The sequence below is a fragment of the Rhinolophus ferrumequinum genome, chromosome 11 (genome assembly GCF_004115265.2).
Source record: "Rhinolophus ferrumequinum isolate MPI-CBG mRhiFer1 chromosome 11, mRhiFer1_v1.p, whole genome shotgun sequence".
In the NCBI taxonomy this organism is placed as follows: domain Eukaryota; kingdom Metazoa; phylum Chordata; class Mammalia; order Chiroptera; family Rhinolophidae; genus Rhinolophus; species Rhinolophus ferrumequinum.
In genome coordinates this window covers 42,780,355-42,800,950 of record NC_046294.1, presented here as the reverse complement: position 1 = coordinate 42,800,950, position 20,596 = coordinate 42,780,355, and the positions used below count along the sequence as shown (strand labels likewise).

The window sequence follows — 20,596 nt, the reverse complement described above, 5'->3', positions numbered from 1 at the left end:
ACTGCAATGACATAAGAGGTCCCTACACTCAGGGCTTCGTTTTGTAGAAGGGGATAGTAATAAACATACTTTGAGACAGATATAACCTGTTAAGGAAATAAGTAGGGTGTTGTGAAAGAATGAAGGGGGGAGGGGATGTGAACTAGCACAGACAGCAATAACGGAGAAGGAATTCCTATTTAGGAGGGGTTTAGGAGCAACAATCTTGTGGGGGAGAAGTGTCTTCGGGGCTTGAAACTTCCCCTTTACTTAGGAAGTAAGCACACTAGTTTTACATACAACTCACATTGCAGATTAGTAAAGAGCAGAAGTTTTCTGAAGTTATTTTTATTTACACTTCACATGAAATTGGGAAAACGTTGACTATCCATATCAAAAAATTGTATTTGTCAACAGGAGAGAGGAGGCATTGGAGGGAGGGTGCTAAACACCACTCCTTGGCATTGGTCACCATGAATCAGAGACTGCTTCTCCTTGAAACACACAAGAAGATAGATTTCCTGTCTTTCAAGAGCTTAAAATTGAATTTGGATTAACATGCAAAAAAGACATTTATACATCAGTTAGCAAATGTTTGTAGAAGACAGTGGTTTACCCTTCACTGCATCTTTAGGGCATTCCCCATGTGACGAGTACTAAGATGTTTCCATTATTCAAAATCCAGCTTGAGTTTAGCCTTTAAAAAGTGTCAGAACGACATATATGGCTGTGTTAATATTCATGAAGTGCTACAGTAAGAAAAACAAACAATAGAAATAAATGTAAATGGCCATAAGCTCATGGAAATCTGTCCAATATCAATCAAAACAACAAATCCGTTAACAAACTTTAAATACCCACTGCTGTTCAGAATTCACTAGAGTGGATTTTAATCAACTGCTAGTGAGAATGTAAATTGTTTTTTTCTGGAGGGCAGTTTATATCTTTTGACCTAGTAATTCTTCCTTATATAAATATATCCTAAATAATAATAAAACACACACACCACAGAGAAAAAACATGAGGATATTAACCATGGGGTTACTTATAACTGAAAAATTAAGAAACCTGTGCGACAATAAGTGACAAATTAAATCACAATTTGATGAAGTACTAGGATATTTTTCCTCAAGTTGCCTTTAAGTTTGCAGCAAGCTGGGCCAATCCGTTTTGCCAACACTTGCCCACGTGCTGGCAGACAATCGCAGTAGTCGCGAGGTGGGCACTTGGTTTTGTGCTAGGGCCAATCGTGATGCTGTTTAGTTTTACTCTGGACAAGCCTGGGACGGACTGCAGAGGGGACCGAGCTCCTCTAGCTAGACACCCCACCCCAACAACTCCAGACGCCACTCCCACAGCCGGTGTCCTCGCCTCGAGAAGTCGAGTCCGTCTTCTTCTGATTTCGGTGCCCACCTAAGCAATCGGCTCACACAGTTCGGAAAGGTCCTGAGGCCCGAGTCAACATTTCCGGCTCAGACCTCGACCGGAGAATGTGACTGCCCACAGCCACGCCCACAACACCCCGGCACCAAAGGGACGCAGGACTGGAGGCTGGTCTCTCTGGGAAGCACCCGAGGGCCACGGCGGTTCCTCGTTTGCCCCGATCCGCAGGGACCCCCAGGTCCTCCCCGGCCCCTTTTCCCACTTTAGACCCTGGAGCGCAGGAGGCAGGGCTAGGAGGGCAAGTGCAGACAGGCGTTCGGCTCCGCCGAGTCAAGCTCGGCTCCCGTCGCCCCCTCCCTGAAGAGCCGTCTCGGTTCCCTAGCTCGGCCTCGTCCCGGTGGCGCCCAGCCAGACTCCCGGCATTCTCGCTCACTCATTGGCCCGCAGCGCCGCGCCCGCCCTACCGCACCCCGCGCCGCGTGGGGGCGGAGCCAGCGGGTTCGCGCCAAAATCACGTAACTAATCCCTCCCCCGCGGGCTACGTCGCGCCCTCCTTTTTTTTCAAACCCGGGGCTGGGCGGGGATTGGTGGGCTGGACACTCACGTGGTTAACGGTCGCGGGAAGCCGCGGAGCCCGAACTCGCGGCTGGACCTGCGGAGACCTCAGCCTCGGCGCACGGGCCGCCCCGCCTCTCCCGGATAAGTCCGCGTTGCCGCCGCCACCATCACCCGCAGCCTCAAGCGCCCCGGAGTCCCAGCTCACCGCCACGCAGACCCGCCGCGGCGGCCACCGGACGCGCCCTGTTGCACGTGGCAGACCCGCCCCCTGGGCCGACTGTGTCCTGGACTCTGCGGGTCCCGGCTCTCCGGTCCTCCGCCCCGACCCCAGGAGCGCGATGAGCTTTCTGAGCCGACAGCAGCCGCCACCGCCCCGCCGCGCTGGGGCCTCCTGCACCTTGAGACAGAAACTGATCTTCTCGCCCTGCAGCGACTGTGAGGAGGAGGAGGAGGAAGAAGAGGAGGAGGGCAGCGGCCACAGCACCGGGGAGGACTCCGCCTTTCAGGAGCCCGACTCGCCGCTGCCGTCCGCGCGGAGCCCCTTAGAGCCCGGGCCCGAGAGTTGCCGCTCGCCCGGCCCGGCTCCCGGCAGCCCCGGGGAGCTGGAGGAGGACATGTTGCTGCGGGGCGCCTGCCCCGGCGCGGATGCGACCGGCGGCGGGGCCGAGGGCGACTCGTGGGAGGAGGAGGGCTTCGGCTCCTCGTCACCGGTCAAGTCGCCGGCGGCCGCCTACTTCCTGGGCTCGTTCTCGCCGGTGCGCTGCGGCGGCCCGGGGGACGCGTCCCCGCGCATTTGCGGGGCGCGCAGGGTTAGCGAGGGCCCGTGCTCGCCGCTGCCTGACCACCCCGGCACCCCGCCGCACAAGACCTTCCGCAAGCTGCGGCTCTTCGACACGCCGCACACCCCCAAGGTGAGAGGACCCCGGGGCCCGGGTTCCCTGAGCCGGGCCAGCCTTTTAAAACGGCTGAGGCGCCGGGAGCGGGCGCCCCTCGGGTTCGGTTACATAACTGCCCCGCCGCACCCCCTCTCGCTCTCCGGCTCCGCAACAAAAGTTGGCAGGCCCCTCTTTTTGGCCCTGCCCAGAAGTTGTCCGTTAGGATTATGTAACTGAATAATGGGCCTCGTCTGGAACTTCTTCATCTTTCAAAGGGGCTGATCGGCGCCGTCCAGGTGGCTGACGATTGAACGCCCGCCGACTAGGGGCCGCCCCGAGTGTCAGACCGGAGTGTGGCACCGATAACGTGGTTTGGAAGGATGCTGGAGCTGTACTGGCCCGGCCACCTGACACTCCCGAGCGCCGCAGCCATATGGTGCCTTTTAAACGCAGGGATCGGTCCTGTAATTTGGGCGGCGCACACAGGAGTTCGGTTAAAATAATTTTAATGCGTTTATCTTTTCTTGTCATGTGGCCTTATGGCGGGGGGGCTGGTTTGAGGTAGGGAGGGAGACTGCGCTTCGACTGAGGAGAGGAGGCTGGCCTTCCAACCATTTACAGCCTTAAAGACTTGTAAATAACTCAGGGTAGCATTTAACCTTATTTCCAGACATAGCGCTTTATTGGGTCAGCGTTGGTTTACACCCGTGGATTTGTAGCGCCCAAGTTTGGTCAGCCTAAATGTGATCAGGAACATCCAACTGTTAAAAGCCAACGTTGGGACTGGTGCTTGGACCCTTACGCGTTCACATTGTTGATAAGGTATCATGAAGAAGTAGGCGTTCGGCACCTGTTTGTTGAGTGGCGAGAGTATGCAGATAACTACTACTAGTACTTGAGAAGTAACCATAAATTTTATAACGGACGCTTCCCGAGATTAAGACAGGTATCGCATTTGTAACATGAATATGGAAAATGTACCTTTTTAATTGAGTCAGTGTCAGTACTTTTAGCCCTAAACCTCAGAAGGATGTTTGCTTTTGCACTTTACTGTTGATTAGCCGACTTGCCCATGGCAAGATCCCTCTGGAAGTCAGGGGAGGAGCCCAGAGGAGGTGGCTTTCAAAGCCCTATTTAGGTGAGGGGTGGGGGGAAGGGGATCTTTTATGGGGCTTCCTGACTGCTTCCTATTTTTAGATGGATTTGAAAGGGTTTGTTAACTTAGCCTCTAGAATGAACTTAATTTTAATATGCATTGGTACTCCCTACTCTTCAGGGCTAGAGACCTATTTTTCTTAGCTATCGTTTTCAGAAAAGATGGTTATTACTTAGCTTCAGACTCCTAAATTAACCACTGTTTCTTTTGGTTGAAATACTATAAAAAATGCTTGTGTGGTGCTTTGACCTACACATTTCAGCCAAGTGAAAAGCTTGTTGAAGGTTAGGTTGTCTATAGGTCTTGAATCCTAAAAACTTATTTTTCCTCTCCTAGAGTTTGCTCTCCAAAGCTCGAGGAATTGATTCCAGCTCTGTTAAACTCCGAGGTGGTTCTCTATTCATGGATACACAAAAATCAGGAAAAAGGGAATTTGACATTCGACAGACTCCCCAAGTGAATATTAATCCTTTTACTCCAGATTCTGTGTTACTTCATTCCTCAGGACAGTGTCGAAGAAGGAAGAGAACATATTGGAATGAGTAAGTTAGTTATTATTCAACCGTTTGTTCCCCAACCACCCAAGATTGGTTTGGTACACTTAACAAAATTTAATTTCAACTGAATGACATGGAAGTTTATGCTCTGAAATTTTTCTCTATTACTAGCACCTAATTCTCAACAGAGATAGTTGGGAAGTAATCAGCTGTGGAAAAGGAGTGGAATGAAAAAGAAAGGAATAAAAAGCCTGGATAGCTTGGTGTCAAACGTCAAAAATGAGGCAGGCAGAGACAGTTAATTTAAAAAGGCTTTAATTTTGATATGTGTGGTGGTGGCAGCTTCTGGTTAATGAGCATATCTCAGCAAGAACCACATTTTCATGAGCTGAGCTACATGTTGTGATTGTAAAATTAAATGCTTTTCTGTTTTTATTAAAATTTCATTTCCTTATACACCTATCAGATAAAAGTTTTAGATCTCTAGTTGATCCTAGTAGCTTTCAGATATGTTGATGGAGAAAATACATTACATTTTTTAGTTCCTGTGGTGAAGACATGGAAGCCAGTGATTATGAATTTGAAGATGAAACAAGACCTGCTAAAGTAAATACCTTTTAATTTTCTTATTGTTTCTGAAATTTGAATTTCTACTTTTTAACAAGTTACTGTATATAATGTTAAACATTAAAACATGATAATTTTTAAATTTCACTCATAGTGCTATCATAGCAAAAAGTCATTTTCATATTTTCGTATGCGTATGCATATGTATATGTATACGCACACTTTAAATTTATTGGGGTGACAATGGTTAGTAAAATTACATAGGTTTCAAGTGTACAATTCTATAGTGCAACATCTATATATATCACATTGTGTGCTCACCACCCAGAGTCAGTTCTCCTTCCATCACCATATATTTGACCCCTGGATATACTTTTCATTACAGAGAATTACAATTACTGAAAGCAATATGAAGTCACGGTATACAACAGAATTTCATGAGCTAGAGAAAATTGGCTCTGGAGAATTTGGTTCTGTGTTTAAGTGTGTGAAGAGGCTGGATGGATGCATTTATGCCATTAAGCGATCAAAAAAGCCATTGGCCGGCTCTGTTGATGAGTATGTATTTAAAATTTCGTCCTTTGTTCCCTGCAGTGTTACAAACATTAAGGTTTTAGGTGATCAGACATTTAATTCTCTAATTTTTGAGAAGTTAGAATGATTCAATCACATCCTTTTCATTTTGTACTATTCTTATTGGACTTGGTAAAATAATATGAGTAGTCTGACTTTGGAACCTAACATAAATTTCTTATTTCTAGTAGCATCCATGAATTCACAGTAAAATGGAGTTGCATCTTTCCTAGGTCTAGTAAGATTTTTTCTTTGTAACTGACATTCTTTAATGGAAGTCTTTGGAAAAATCTGCAGTAGAGTCTTAACTCCCTCTCTCTTAATTAAGCAAGTTGTTTTTCAGCATAATGATAGATTCAGAAGTCAAATTTCTTTATTAGATTTCAGATAAATTCAGTTTAGGCTTGAATAAAAATGATTTATCATTCTGTTATTCTCAAATCTCTCCTAGGCAGAACGCTTTGAGAGAAGTGTATGCTCATGCAGTGCTTGGACAACATTCTCATGTAGTTCGGTATTTCTCTGCATGGGCAGAAGATGATCATATGCTTATACAGAACGAATATTGTAATGGTGAGTAGTGCCTCCCTTATAAATCTGTGAGCTCAGATGAATGAACACTGAGGAAATAATTTTATCTCAAATCTTGCTCTATTCTGTCTCTTTTATCTTACGAATTCAAAGATCAGAAGCCTAACATGAATTTCAAGTGCAAGTAATGCCTATCTGGATATTAAATAAAGATTGGAAACCTTGTCCCTTCTGCCTCTGTAGTGGAACAGTACAAATTATTCACATGCCAGTTACTTAATTTAAACTGATCTTCTTGAGAGGATACTGGTCTTGCCATATATATTTTGGTATTCCTAGCACCTAGCATAGACTTTGGGATATAGCAGGCTCCCTGTATCTAGCCTTCCATTTCATTTTATGAGCTGCTAAAACTGATGTTGATTACTAAGAAAAATGACAGTGACTATTGATCTGAACTCAGTCATTTGTTCAAGGCATTCTGTAATCTTGTCCTCACTCCCATCTATCCTACCTAGTTTACCACTAGACTCCACTAACACTTTTCTATTAAGTTGTTGTAATTTAGCTGAGCCTCCATCTCCGTCCCCTTTTCCCCTTTATAACAAACAAAATAAGCACGTTTAGAGGTTTAACTTTGGATCTGTGTATAGCTTTCAATTTCAGCAAGACCTTCAGGGACGAACTTGGGTCCCTCCTTTTTTGTTAAACTTTTACCAAAATCCTGGTGTCAATTCTGATTCTTATAGATATCTGTCATTAAGTACTCAAATCTTGATACATAATGGATTTTTATTTCTGTAAACTTCTGTGAATATTAGAGAAATTTAGAATTTAGTAAACACTTGAGGTTATAGCAAAGATTTATTTTTGTGTTATTATTTTTGTTCATTCTCATTATTTTTTCCATAAATAAGTTCATCCATCTCATAGATTGTGAATAAATAAGTGGATGCAGTTTTTCTGAATTTAAAAGTGAACAAAACAAGTAAAAGATCCAGTTCTGAAACCTGATTTCTCACTGAGTTGTTATTTTGTTCTCTATGCTTGCAAGAACAGGAGCGCTCAGTATATATATAGCATTGCTGCTAGTTTGTTTTGTATATCTTGAAATGTTTCTGTTCATACCATCAAAATATTTATGTAGCTGTCTCCCATGACCTTGTAAAATATTGTCTCTTTTTTTTTTTTTTTTTTAAAGGGGGAATTTTTTTTTTTTTTTAAACAGGACTTTATTGGGGAACAGTGTGTACTTCCAGGACTTTTTTCCAAGTCAAGTTGTTGCCCTTTCAATCTTAGTTGTGGAGGGTGCCGTTCAGCTTCAAGTTGTTGTCCTTTCCGTCTTAGTTGTGGAGGGCGCAGCTCAGCTCCAGGTCCAGTTGCCGTTTTTTCTAGTTGCAGGGGGCACAGCCCACCATCCCTTGCAGGACTCGAGGAATCGAACTGGCAACCTTGTGGTTGAGAAGATGCGCTCCAACCAACTGGGCCATCCCAGAGGCAGCTCAGCTCAAAGTGCCGTGTTCAATTTTAGTTGCAGGGGGAACCGGCAACCTTGTGGTTGAGAGCCCACTGGCCCATGTGGGAATCGAACTGGCAGCCTTCGGAGTTAGGAGCATGGAGCTCTAACCGCCTGAGCCACCGGGCCGGCCCTAAAATATTGTCTCTTAACCTTTACTTTTCAGTTAACTGCATGTAATGTAGTACAACTCAACCATGTCTCTTCCACTCCATTTTTGTTAGACACCATCACCTTTTTAGTTTCTTCCTCTCACCTTTTTGATGTGGCTGATTCTCTTAACAAATATTTCAGTAGTAGTCCAGAGATCACAAATTTGTAACAACCTACTAAATATATGGTTGTGTTATTCAGATGATTTTGAGAAAACTCTTGGTTCTGAGAAAACTCTTGCTACTCTCAGATTACAAAGATCTTTTCCCGTAATAAAGTTAGATTATAACTTTTTTTCTTACTTTTTATTGGGGAATATCGGACAACAGTGTTTCTCTAGAGCCCATTAGCTCCAAGTTGTTGTCCTTCAATCTAGTTGTGGAGGGCGCAGCTCAGCTCCAAGTCCAGTTGCCATTTTCAGTCTTTAGTTGCAGGGGATGCAGCCCACCATCCCACGCGGGAATTGAACCAGCAACCTTGTTGAGAGCTCTCGCTCTAATCCACTGAGCGTCAACTGAGTCATCGGGCCGCCCCTCGGGAAACTCAGCTGCTGCTCGTTATCTTCAATCTTCATTGCAAGGGGTGTAGTTCACTGGCCCATGTAGGAATCGAACTGGCAACCCTGTTGTTCAGAGCTCGCACTCTAGCCATCCGGCTACCCCTGTAACATAATCTTTTGAAACAGTTCATTTTATTTTGGAGCAGTATGAAACTTACAGATCTTTTAAAAGTAAACAGACCTGGGGCCGGCTAGTTAGCTCGGCTAGTTGGTTAGAGCGTGGTGCTAATAACACCAAGGTTGCTGGTTCGATCCCCTCATGGGATACTGAGCTGCGCTCTCCGCAACTAGATTGAAACAGCTACTTGACTTGGAGCTGATGGGTCCTGGAAAAACACACTTAAAAAAAAAAAGTAAATAGACTGCCTCTTTATATTGTTTATTCTGCTTAGAAGAAAGAAAATAAGGCTATCCTGGTACATTTGAGCTCGTTGGTTCCCTTTTCCACCATTCCTCCATGGAAAGTTTTGAATGTACTACTAATAGGCCTGATCTTCACATCCCTTTCCAATTTCACAGGGAAAGGATTCTGTTATTCATTTATACATGTTGATTCACTGATATTCTTTATCAGTGATTAAGCTTCCTTATTATCTCAGTCATTTGCATTTTAAGCCTTTTGTCTTTGGTTTGGTGATAAACTGAAATTTCTACCATAGATAAGTGTAGAAAAATGTTGATGAACAGGGAAAGAGAACCTGAAAATCAGATGAATGTTTTGCTCTTCTAACCTGTCTTGGCTTTTCAAGCAATGAGATAGATAGGCTCAGCTATTGTTGCTAGATCCACTAAAAAGCAGCCATATTCTTTCTTATAAACTTGATCTAGGACTTCAAGCCTGTTTGTCTGACAGGCTTATTGACCTGCTCCCTTCTAGAGCCCTATTTTTTCCTCCCCGCAGTTCAAGATTTATACAAGTTAAGTATGGAGAACACACTTAAGCTTAAGATACCCAGGTATATGATTTATTTTTATTTTAAAAACACATTTGACATTTTACTCCATCTTGTTCAAATTGTAGGACCTTTCCTAATATTTCATTGACTTTCCTGCTTTTATTATTCTTAATTAAACTTTAAACAGAAGTGGTTTGTTTTGGGCTTTTTTAAAAAAATATAACTCCTCATTTCCTCTGAGATAAAGTTAAAAACTTACAAGTTTTATTAAAAACTTAAACTTTATTTAAGCCAGACTAAAAACTTATAAGTATAAACTTAATAAAGGTATAAACAAATTAGGTGATTGGTTTGGCTGATTCTATAAAAACAGGTTTTATTCTAATACATAGTAAGAGCAGTTTAAATTAAAATTACTAAGATACTGGTTTTTACCTATAAAATTTATAGACTTGTCAAGGGTGTGGGAAAACAGGTATTCTCATACATTAATGATGGGAGTATAAATTGGTACAGCCTTCTCTTTGGGGCCTGTGTGTGTGTGTCTGTAATCACCCAAGATTCACATAGGCACATGCTAATACAGTTAAGTACTAGCCATTTTGAAAACAAACTGAGTGCCCTGTTATTTCTTTATGTGAACTTTTCAGAGACAATCAAGTCTTGCTCCTGATGATGGTGTGAATACCAGTCCTAAGCTCCTTTGCAGAGGATAAACAGAGAAATGGCCCTGTCAGCTACAGAAACTTATTCTAGATGTAATAAAAGTAGTATTACACACACACACGCTACGCATTCATATATTACATTGTACATACCCTTTGACCCAGCAGTGTGTTTCTAGGAGATGTACTAAATATATGTGAAATGGCCAATGTACAAAGTTATTCCTTAGTTCATAATATATATAGTAGGAAAGGTTTGGAAATTATTTTTAAATGTCCATCAATTAAAAGATTGATTAATGTATTACTATTTGATTATGCAGTGGAATTCTGTAGAGACAAAAGAAAGAAAGGGGTAGTTTTTGTGCATTGGTAAATTATCTTCAAGATAATGAAAACGTGTTATGATTTGTATAAAAAGGAGTTGAAAAGAATGCATAAGAAACTGATAAAATTGGTTTACTCTGGGTAAAAGAACCAGGTGGGTTGCTGGTATATACGGATGAGACAAAGACTACATCATATTTTTGTACCCATGTGAGTGTATTATCTATTGAAAGAATAAAATTTTGAATTCATAATCAGGTTGAAGGGAATAAGTCCTATAAAATGTCCCTTTCTTGGTTAAGTCTGGTCATTCAAAAAAGATAGAAGAAAATGCTAATTTTTTTCGTGTTTGTTAGGTGGAAGTTTAGCTGATGCCATAAGTAAAAACTACAGAACCATGAGTTACTTTACGGAGGCAGAGTTGAAGGATCTCCTTTTGCAAGTTGGCCGGGGCTTGAGGTATATTCATTCAATGTCTTTGGTTCACATGGATATAAAACCTAGTAAGTATTACAAATCCTATGACCTGTGATTTTAGGATTAAGAGTAAAGGATTTCATTAAAACAATATGAAAACATCTTACTATTTTGTTCATTGTTAGTTTAAAAGACCTTTAGCCAACTTACTGGTATTGTTTTAGGATTTCCATTCATCTCTTGTTATCCCCAAAGATTTGATTTGATGAACTCATATTTATTAAAAACGGAAAATTTTGAGGCATCTTGTGCAAACTACATAGTCTCGAAGTGGGACTCTGTTGTGCGGAGACTAAGAACCTGTGTTTAAAGCCCCTACTAGACAGTAGGACCATAATTATAAATTAATGCTGGTGCTATCAGGGTTATTAGAATAAATGAGAAATGTGAAAATGTTTTGAAAACTTAAGTGTTATACAAACGTATTTCTAGTCTGTAAAATAAAGTCGTATGTCTCAGAAAACAAAATAACAAATATTACGATTGTAACTTTATAAAAAAGATTGCAAGTGAATCAGGGTTGGCGATTGCGAGTAGGAATATAGTGGATTTAGTTTTTTTCTCTTTACGTTAGGCTATTTTTCAGCTAAAAAAATGATTTTCATATATATAAATGGCTCCAGTAGACTTGACCATACTATGGCTTAGACCAATATCAGAGTATTCTTTCAAAGGCTGATGAGACTTCGGACTGAAGGGAGCAGTTGTACTAACCAAAATGTAGGCTTAAATCTTAGCTTAAATTGAAACAGTATTTTATTACATAAGCAGTAATGAGTACATTGTAAAAATATTTTTAAATATAGATAAGACAAACTAAAAAAAATTAAATAGCCACTCATCTATTAGTCTCTAGAACCACAGTTATAAAATTATGTCATTCCTGCTAACAGGGTTATTAAAATAAACTGAGGTGTGGAAATGCTTTGAAAACTTAAGTACTTTACAAACATGGTGGTATTTCTAGCCTATAAAGTACCGTGAAAATGGCTCACGCATTATGACTATATTGCATTTATGATTACTGCATTTAAAAAAGGATACAAGTGAATCTTACAATAACATCTTAGTGCAAATCCCTCATTTAATTAAAGTACCATAACGTACACACTGTTTTAATTTTTAAGTCAACGATCTCTATCTCCATTTCAATAAGTTTTCATCTCATCAATACCCAGATCATATTAAAAATTTTCCCAGTTAACTCAAGTCCTTAACAGTTGATTTGTCCAAATTAGTATCCATTTCAGGACCAAGCATTACATCTGATTATGTCCATTTTTCTTAGGTGTTAACCTTGCCCTGCTTTTAAAAATAATAACATAGATACCTTTGACATAGATACCAAAGACGTACATCCTTCTGAATTTTATTGGTTGTTTCCTTGCATCATTTAGCTTATTCCTCTCTCCCCTATATTTCCTATAAATTTGAAGTTATAACTAAAAGGATGGATTCAAGTTAAACATTTTAGGAAAGGTGTTTTTCAGTTATATTTAAAAGTTTGGGGTTTTATTTATTTTTTCACCTGTGGAAATGTGTAATTCATGGGAATTTAAGTCATTTTTACACAGTTTATTTCAATTCTATGAGTATGTGAAGAAGTGCTTATCTGTCCTAAAACAGCTCACTAAAATTTTTATTTTCAAAAAATATATTTGGACTGATCGCAGTAAAGGTGACTTGTAAAGTTTGCCTGCACACAGTCATATCTTGTATTGTGTGTCAGACAAACATAGTAGACCCTTATGTTGTAAGTACTGAAGTTGAAAATACTAAGGCATGTGAAGTTTTTAAATTTTCAGTTTACAAATACCACCGAAAATAATTTGTCCTACAAATAAAGCAAAGCTAGAAAGATGACTCCAATGAATAGAATATTTATAAATTCAGTACTATATTGTTAAACTATTAACATGAATTTGGCACTAAAACTTATGTTAATCATGAGCTTAACCAAATTTGAAGCAAAAAAGTGTGTACATCTAAAATAGTGGACCTTGAAGCCACATTGCGATATAGATGCTGTATGGTCAGCCAAACTCAATAGCTACATGACTATTCTCTTCACATCAGCCTTGTAGCTTAGATAAAATTTGTGCTTTGGCAGCTTTACAGATAACTGTTATTGCCCTTTGTATTGTTTCTAAGTAATTAAAACTGATGATGATGAATAGGCAGATGAGAAGGACGTGATACAGTGATTTCTAAGTGCTCAAGGACCTGTGCTAAGCCCGAAAATATATTCTTAGACACTATAGCCTCAGTTCCTATCCCCTGTGATTCTTAATTCTCATTGGGTTTGGGGTAGAACATAGGAAAATCTCTATACAGTGGTACCTCGGTTTTCTAACGTCTCTGCTGGCGAACATTTCAGTTTACAAACATCGTAAATTTTATTTATCTATGGTATCAATAGATAGTAATATTTATGCTAAATTTGCAGTTTTAGGGGTTGATTTTAAAGGTCTGAAACGGATTAATCCATTTTGCATTATTTTCTATGGGGAAACCGTGCCTGGGTTTTCGAACATTTCAGAACTCGGTCTTCCAGAACGGATTACATTAGAAAACCGAGGTACCACTGTATATACCGGGGGTGCCAAAAAAAAATGTATATACATAACTTGTATTCATCTTTATTATCAGTGTATATTGAGTATTATAATTTTAATAGTTTTTTTCCTTTAAAATGTGTATATATATTTTTTGGCATCCTCTGTATATTTACACGCTTTCTGGATAATTTTGACGTAGGGCCTTGTTTGTGAACTTTGGTTAAACTGTTCATTGTTAGTGTGGCTTATGTAAGTGACTGTTTGACAGGTAACATTTTCATATCTCGAACCTCAATACCAAATGCTGCCTCTGAAGAAGGAGATGAAGATGACTGGGTGTCCAACAAAGTTATATTTAAAATAGGTAAGAAAGACAGATAACCAGATTATTACCTTTAAATAAAGAGAGAGGCTGTTGTGTTTTAACTCTTGGCTGTATTTTTTTCAATACTTCTAGGTGATCTTGGGCATGTAACAAGGATTTCTAGCCCACAAGTTGAAGAGGGTGATAGCCGTTTTCTTGCAAATGAAGTTTTGCAGGAGGTAGTTTTTCTCTTTTAATAATGCCATTTGCTTTGTAACATTTATTAGTTGATAGAACATAAATGCAGGTGTATTAAGATTTTAAGATAGTAACTAGTACATGGTAATACAAAATCGGAAGTCTAAACCACCAGCTGGGGTATTTAACTTAGCAAAAGTCAGTAAAGGCAAAGATTTATAATATTCAACAATGGTGGAGTGGTAGTAAAAGACAAGTTCTCATACAGTACTAGTGTAACTTTAAAATGGCATAGCCTTTTTGGAGATCAAAGTATTAGTATCTCATAACATTTTAAAATCACACACCCTTTGACTCAGAATTTCCATTTTTAGAAGTCTCCTATAGAAACATTCATATAAGTAAACTGAGAACAATGAACAATGTGAATAAGTGCTTAGCAATACAGGAATGGTTAAGTAAATTATGTAGTTAGTAGTCATCACACTCTTTTGAAACATTTGAGACATTCCTCAATAAGTTTTGAATGAAATAGAACAAGTAGAACAAATAAATGGTACGACGCCATTGTGCTTTTTGTTTGTGTCTCACATGTATATGTGTATTTGTAATTTGTCAATATATGTATGTTTTGTGTTTTCATATGAATGCCCCTAAGAAGGATGGGAGTTTGTTCTGAAAGTTGAATTGATCTAGTGATAAAGACGAGACATTCAGTTTTAGAAATTTATTTACCACTCCCCCACCCCCAGAGTGTTTATTACTTTGTAATTAGAATAATTTCCCAAATTTAGCTTGTTCTCTGAATAGGTCCTGAACTTAAAAATGGCGTTGGACATTTTAATTTAGTCCTATTTCTCACTGAAATCATTATTGAGTTGTAATCTTACTTTATTTTGACCATTTTTATATTTCCTTGATTTTATTTTGTTTTAATTTCACAGAACTATACCCATCTACCAAAAGCGGATATTTTTGCCCTTGCCCTCACAGTGGTATGTGCTGCTGGTGCCGAACCTCTTCCCAGAAATGGAGACCAATGGCATGAAATCAGACAGGGTAGATTACCTCGGATTCCACAAGTGCTTTCTCAAGAATTTACAGAGCTGCTAAAAGTGAATATTTTGTACATGAAGCGAGTTTTTGACATGGTTCAATATTTTACTAAATCACATGTCTTTACCTTAACTTCATCTTTTTTTTTTTTTTTAAGGTTATGATTCATCCAGAACCAGAGAGAAGACCCTCAGCAATGGCACTGGTAAAGCATTCAGTATTGCTGTCTGCGTCTAGAAAAAGTGCAGAACAATTACGAATAGAATTGAATGCTGAAAAGTTCAAAAATTCACTTTTGCAGAAGTAAGTGAGGGGTTTTTGTTTTGTTTTTACTTAACCATTTTTTACCCTCTCGCAGCTTCCCTCTCCACCCCATTGCCCCCCCCCCCCCCAACTCTGATTCAAACCGTTGTTCTCAGTCTAGTTGTGGAGGACGCAGCTCCCTGGCCCATGTTGGTATTATGAGCCTTGCGCTCCATCCAGCTGAGGCAGTTATTTCGTTCTCCGGCCCATGGTTGGCGGCTCCAGCCTCTCATGTTGGCCATCAGCCGCTCGCTCACGGCCAACCGCTCACGGCAGCCCAGCTCCAGGTCGAGTCTTTGTTCACAGTCTTAGCTGTAGAGGGCGCAGCTCACTGGCCCATGTGGGAATCGAACCAGCAACCTTGGTTTTGGGAGCACAGCGCTCCAACCACCTGAGCCGCCTGGCCGCCCTTTCTTATTTTTTTATTCACAAACTTTAATGAGAGATGATTAAGCCTCTCTGTCAGTGAAGGACATGGTGATTTGGCATGTTATACAGTTCAAGTTTGGGGATTTCTGCCTTAAATTAATATTTGACCTATAATTTGTGTTGTTTCTAATCATTGAAATTATAGACTTAAAACATTTTTTTAAGACTAGCATATATTTGCAAGTTGTTATAATCCCCAAATCCTAAACCCCATAGCAAAAGCTAAGTGAGCCTGCACTGTTTCCTCGCTTCCCAACTTAGCAAAAATTAACATTTTCCTTGAAACATTCTTTTCTACTTATTTTTATGAAAGGATGAAATTAATGTTGATTAGGTTAATAGTTGATTCTCGTGTGATATAAATAACTTTTCACATTTTCAGAAAACTCGGAATAATTCTAATTCATTTGCTTTTGCTATCCTTTTGATTCTAACCTAATAAAACTACTTGAAATACAAGGTTTATTTGCCACTAGTTTGATAGCCATCATTGTTCATACAAATAGGAAGTAGAATTTTCCTTTTACCTGTTATGTAAAGATATTTTCACAATATAGAGTTCTATTTGAAGTTGTTTTTTAATTAAAACCCAGTCATTACTAGTCTTTATTACTTGTATTTAAGTGTAAATATTTTAATTCTGAAAGCACAAAGTAAAATTATTTCATAAGTGTAAGTTGTTTGAACAGAAACTAAAATTTCATATTTTTCCTGCCTTATTTGCATCTTAGAATAATGACATGCAAAGATCTCCCCTGATAACATAGTTTGTGTTTGGCCTCTTAGGATCCCTTCCTAGGATTAATACAGTATGTGAAAAATCTTGTTTCCTATTTTTATGTTCTTAGAGAACTCAAAAAAGCCCAGATGGCAAAAGCTGCAGCTGAGGAGAGAGCACTCTTCACTGACCGGATGGCTACTAGGTCCACCACCCAGAGTAATAGAACATCTCGACTTATTGGAAAGAAAATGAACCGCTCTGTCAGTCTTACCATATACTGAACTACTCATGTCCCACCTCCCCCAAAAAACTGTGACAAAAGGGAAGATAGGTTGAAATCACTGCTAGAACCCAGTTACAATCATTTTCTCAAAATTGGTATCAGTTGTTTACCTGAAATATCTTTTAGGACTTTTATTTGTGAATTACAGTTAAAAGCTGTATTTTGACCAATGCTCTATCAGGCTTTCATCTAGTCTTACCAGTCTGTCTGGTAGGGTGTGTCAGTCATGTTGGATGTTACATCAGTCTTTCCAGGGTTAACCACTATGGTTGTGTGCTGCTTATAGTTTGCTGTTGGGTTGTAATAAAAGGTATCATTCCCTACAATGACCTGTAAAAAGGACTCAAGGGCTTTATTGCAAACATTCTCCCTTTGAAAAGGAAAATGGTAAGAGACTCAGTTACCACGGCCTTCAGTGTACCTGTGTGTGTCAGTCTTATATTTCTTTTTTTTTATTATTTTTTATTGTGAATTATACTTGTATATCCAACTGGGAGCACTTTGTAGGCACTGTATGAACCATGGAATGATAATTCTGTGGAAGTATTGCCTTGTGAATTTGCTGCTATTTTAGTTTTGTTTTTGCTGTAAAATTGTAGCATTAAACAATCATCATTGTTAATAGGCATTCTTTTGAAAACAATTATGTGAAATATATAGCTGCTCTTGATGAAAAGCAGCTATTTGCCTTTCTTTTTCTTTGGACTTTGAAGCTAGTGCATTGGAGAAGTGCACCTCCCCCCCCTTTGGAATGCTGTATTAATGTAGTGTAATTATTACTGGTTTTGTAATTTTTCCTGATAATGCCCTTCCCAGACTCTTTTTAAAAAATGTTGCCTCCTTCCACCCAAGTTTTGAACTTGATTGTATTGTTAATCTGTTTTTAACTGTTTTGCCCAGTTTCTCTTCAATATTTGTGTATATAAACTAATCTTGGTGATACTGTACATAGATGTTTGAAATGCCAGAATGACTTCTGACTATTCCAAGCTTTTCACAAAATACGTTTTATCTGTGATTAGCCATTTGACTAATAATACTGGCTAATAGATGTTGGAAAAAAAGAATTTGTCTATTGTTTTCCTATTAATTTTGGTGTAAGACATGTTTGCACTTGTCTCTTTGACTTGTGTTTTATTAACATTGATTGGCATATTAAAAGTCACTCTGAGCTTAACTGTCTAAATCTTTGTGATGCCTATTTTGTACTATTTTATCTCCATTATTACTACACTATGAAATTAACAGTATAGTATATGTAAAGTACTAAAAGCAGAAGACACATTTTTGATAGAATATGAAACATTGAATATTTAGTGATGAGTTTTAGTCCACATTAGTTACATTTTTGGGATTTAAAAAAAATTTGCCCATCAATGAATATTATTACTTACAAATATTAATTTTTTTTTACATCACATTGCATATTGTGCTTTTGATCTGCTAGTAAGGTAGTATAATACAGTTTAAAATAGCTTTAGATTTTTAAGTGAATATAATAGACTCATAACTTAATTTGAACTGAGTCACAAGAGCTGTAAGGTGGGAAGGGTTTTAACTCAGCTGGATTTTAAGAAGTGAGTGCAAATTTAAGTGACAAACAGTGCTAATTCTAAGTGACATATTTTTCTGATGTAGATTTGAACCAGAGAAAGCAACAAAGGCCTTTGAGCAGATATAGTGGATGTTGCAAGATCTTGTGTTTTTTGATCGTGGCTCTATTTCTCTTGATTAGGGTCTATTTCTGCCATAAATATTTCTAACAAACTTGATTATTTTAGCTTTCTAGCCTATGGCATGTTAAAAAGCACAACTTGGAGGTGTGAAAGGAATTGGTGCAGACGGGTCCATTAGATATAAAAGCTGATAGTTGTGGGTGACAACCTTAAAAGCGTCATAGGCTGGAGCAGATAACACGTTTCAGGAGCCACAGAAGATAACTATAAAAGTATGATATAGGATCATTAGGCTCACTCCAAGTCATTAAAGTTTCATTTTTCTAGTGCACTAGCTTCAAAGAGAAAAATCTGGTGTTTTTCATCAAAACTAGCAGTAAATTTTTCAAATGTTTAAGAATATTAGATAAAGTAGAAAAATAATCTGGTTTTCAAAGAATTCTTAAGCCATCTGGAAGCTGCTATGAGAGCTGGGCTCACATCCAACACAGGATACTTACGTTGAGTGCCTTCTGTGTGCTAACTGGTAGACCAAAGACCAGTAAGGAGTAGTCTTGGCCCATTAGGGACTCAGGATAAAATAGAGGAGACCCATGTAAAAATAAAATGACAATAAAATGTGATAAAGGCTATGTTGGAGGAATCCTGCAAGGTAGAGTGAGGGTTCAAGGGACAATAATTAGGGCCTGAACTTAGAACCCATGTGGATGGAAACAAGGGAATCGGGATTTCATTAGATGAGAACACCACATTGAATAGTTTTTGTTTTTATAACTGAAAACTTAGGACCATCGTGCTGAAGCTACAAGTAAGTGCTAATACTGAAGCATTTTCCAAAAAATTTAAAATGCAGAGCCCTGTTACTGTTTTGGACAGAACTTAACATTGATAAAACTACTTTTTTGGAAAGCTCACTTTAGTAAGGAAGAAAAATACTGACTATGCAGTTGGGTAGGAGGAATCCCATATTGCAGTTGACTGCAAATTGAAACTTGCTTTACCGTTAACGTTAACTTGCCAAGATTCTTGGATGGAGTTTACCAAGAATCCATCCAAGGCAGTCCTCTTTAATTAATGAACTAATGTCTTTTGAAGAGCCAATTCTCAAGCTTTGATTTTAACTCAACTTTGTTCCAGAGGTCAAGAAATAATGGCATTTAAAAAATTGATAAAAGCTGGGTTTGGGTAATACTTTAGGCTGTCTCCTAACTTTAAAGCAGCAGCATCCCGACAGAGTAGTTTTTCTTCTCTCCATTCAGCTCCACAAAGCATCTCACTGACTAGCCATGAGATCCAACAAGTTGTTGCATCCTTAAGGTATTTTGGGGAAATTTTTGAAGACCAATTAAAGCAACAAGGAAGATGGATCAAAAAGAATTTTGGAAATGTTTTGCATATTGTGAAAATCCTAAATGGAGCCTGGAACTAGGAATTTGGAGGAAACTATTTTGAAGGCATTTGTATTACTGTAGAAAGCATCGCTGAAACTGATAGATACTGCAGAGGGAGTAGATCTAGAAGTTTCTCCTGCAAACCGGGTTGTATTGGTAGAAATTTCTCAGAAGCTCAGCAAAGCAGATTTTTATAAAAATGGAAGAATAGACATTGAAACTCTCCCTCTTGCAACTTTCAGCTTTTATAAACTTTGAGAGGCATTCATCTGAACATCATTGAACTTTTTTTTGCTTTGTGGCTGATGACCCTAATTTTCAATGAAGTTCAAAGGTCTCTGGAGTAAGGAAAAATAATCTACTCGTATGTATGTTCTAGGAATATTTACCAGGGAAAAATGGCATATTCTGTTCAAATTTCATTAAGAGTCTAAGAAACCTCAGCCAGTCCAGCCCATAAAGAAAAATACCTCAAAGGCACATTTATATCATATTTCATATTATTTAGTTTTATATGGTTAATAAAGATTTTGAAGAGCATATTATTTGTTTTGAGTTTTTACATTCTTATGCTATGAAATGGTTCCCAGCCCTGGAATTCCAGTTTATGCCTACTAATCCGTTCCTCCAATGGGAAATAAAAGTTCAGTTGTACAATGACTCTCTTTAGGATGATCATCCAGGAGAGAAGTCACCTTTTTGCAGACGAGACTGTGTACGCTCAGGTGAGTTAAATAATTTAGGGACCCTGGTAAGTACATAGGAGAACCAAAATACCAACTCAGATCTCACAGCAAAGAATCCTGCTTTTAACAGACATGAAAGTCTTGAGGACAGATATTAATTAAAGGAGAGTGTGAAGGCAGCAAAGGAGAGTGAGGAGTAAGAGGAAAATTGGGAAGATTCTGGTAGTGGAGGCCAAGAGAGAATTTTGAAGGAGAAATTGCTTAACTGTGACTATGCAC

General features: G+C 39.1%; 1 protein-coding gene across 2 annotated transcripts; it reads left to right on the top strand.

Annotated features, from left to right (window-relative positions):
* Positions 1–292: 292 nt before the first annotated feature.
* Positions 293–17,741, top strand: WEE1 (WEE1 G2 checkpoint kinase). Of its 2 annotated transcripts, none has more exons than XM_033121269.1 (11): positions 293–2,831; positions 4,288–4,493; positions 4,991–5,054; positions 5,401–5,573; positions 6,040–6,161; positions 10,592–10,738; positions 13,539–13,634; positions 13,728–13,813; positions 14,717–14,887; positions 14,986–15,131; positions 16,409–17,741. In XM_033121269.1, the coding sequence occupies exons 1-11, from the start codon at positions 2,259–2,261 to the stop codon at positions 16,560–16,562; spliced, it is 1,938 nt and encodes a 645-aa protein (XP_032977160.1). In that variant the 5' UTR covers positions 293–2,258; the 3' UTR covers positions 16,563–17,741. The 2 variants fall into 2 exon arrangements, with proteins under 2 accessions (XP_032977160.1, XP_032977161.1); XM_033121270.1 differs by lacking the exon at positions 293–2,831 and adding an exon at positions 3,063–3,283.
* Positions 17,742–20,596: the final 2,855 nt, after the last annotated feature.

Coding starts and splice junctions, on each gene's coding strand:
- WEE1 (XM_033121269.1), top strand. CDS start 2,259: ATGAGCTTTCTGAGCCGACAGCAGCCGCCACCGCCCCGCCGCGCTGGG. Junction 2,832..4,287: donor ACACGCCGCACACCCCCAAG/GTGAGAGGACCC, acceptor TTCCTCTCCTAG/AGTTTGCTCTCCAAAGCTCG. Junction 10,739..13,538: donor TCACATGGATATAAAACCTA/GTAAGTATTACA, acceptor ACTGTTTGACAG/GTAACATTTTCATATCTCGA.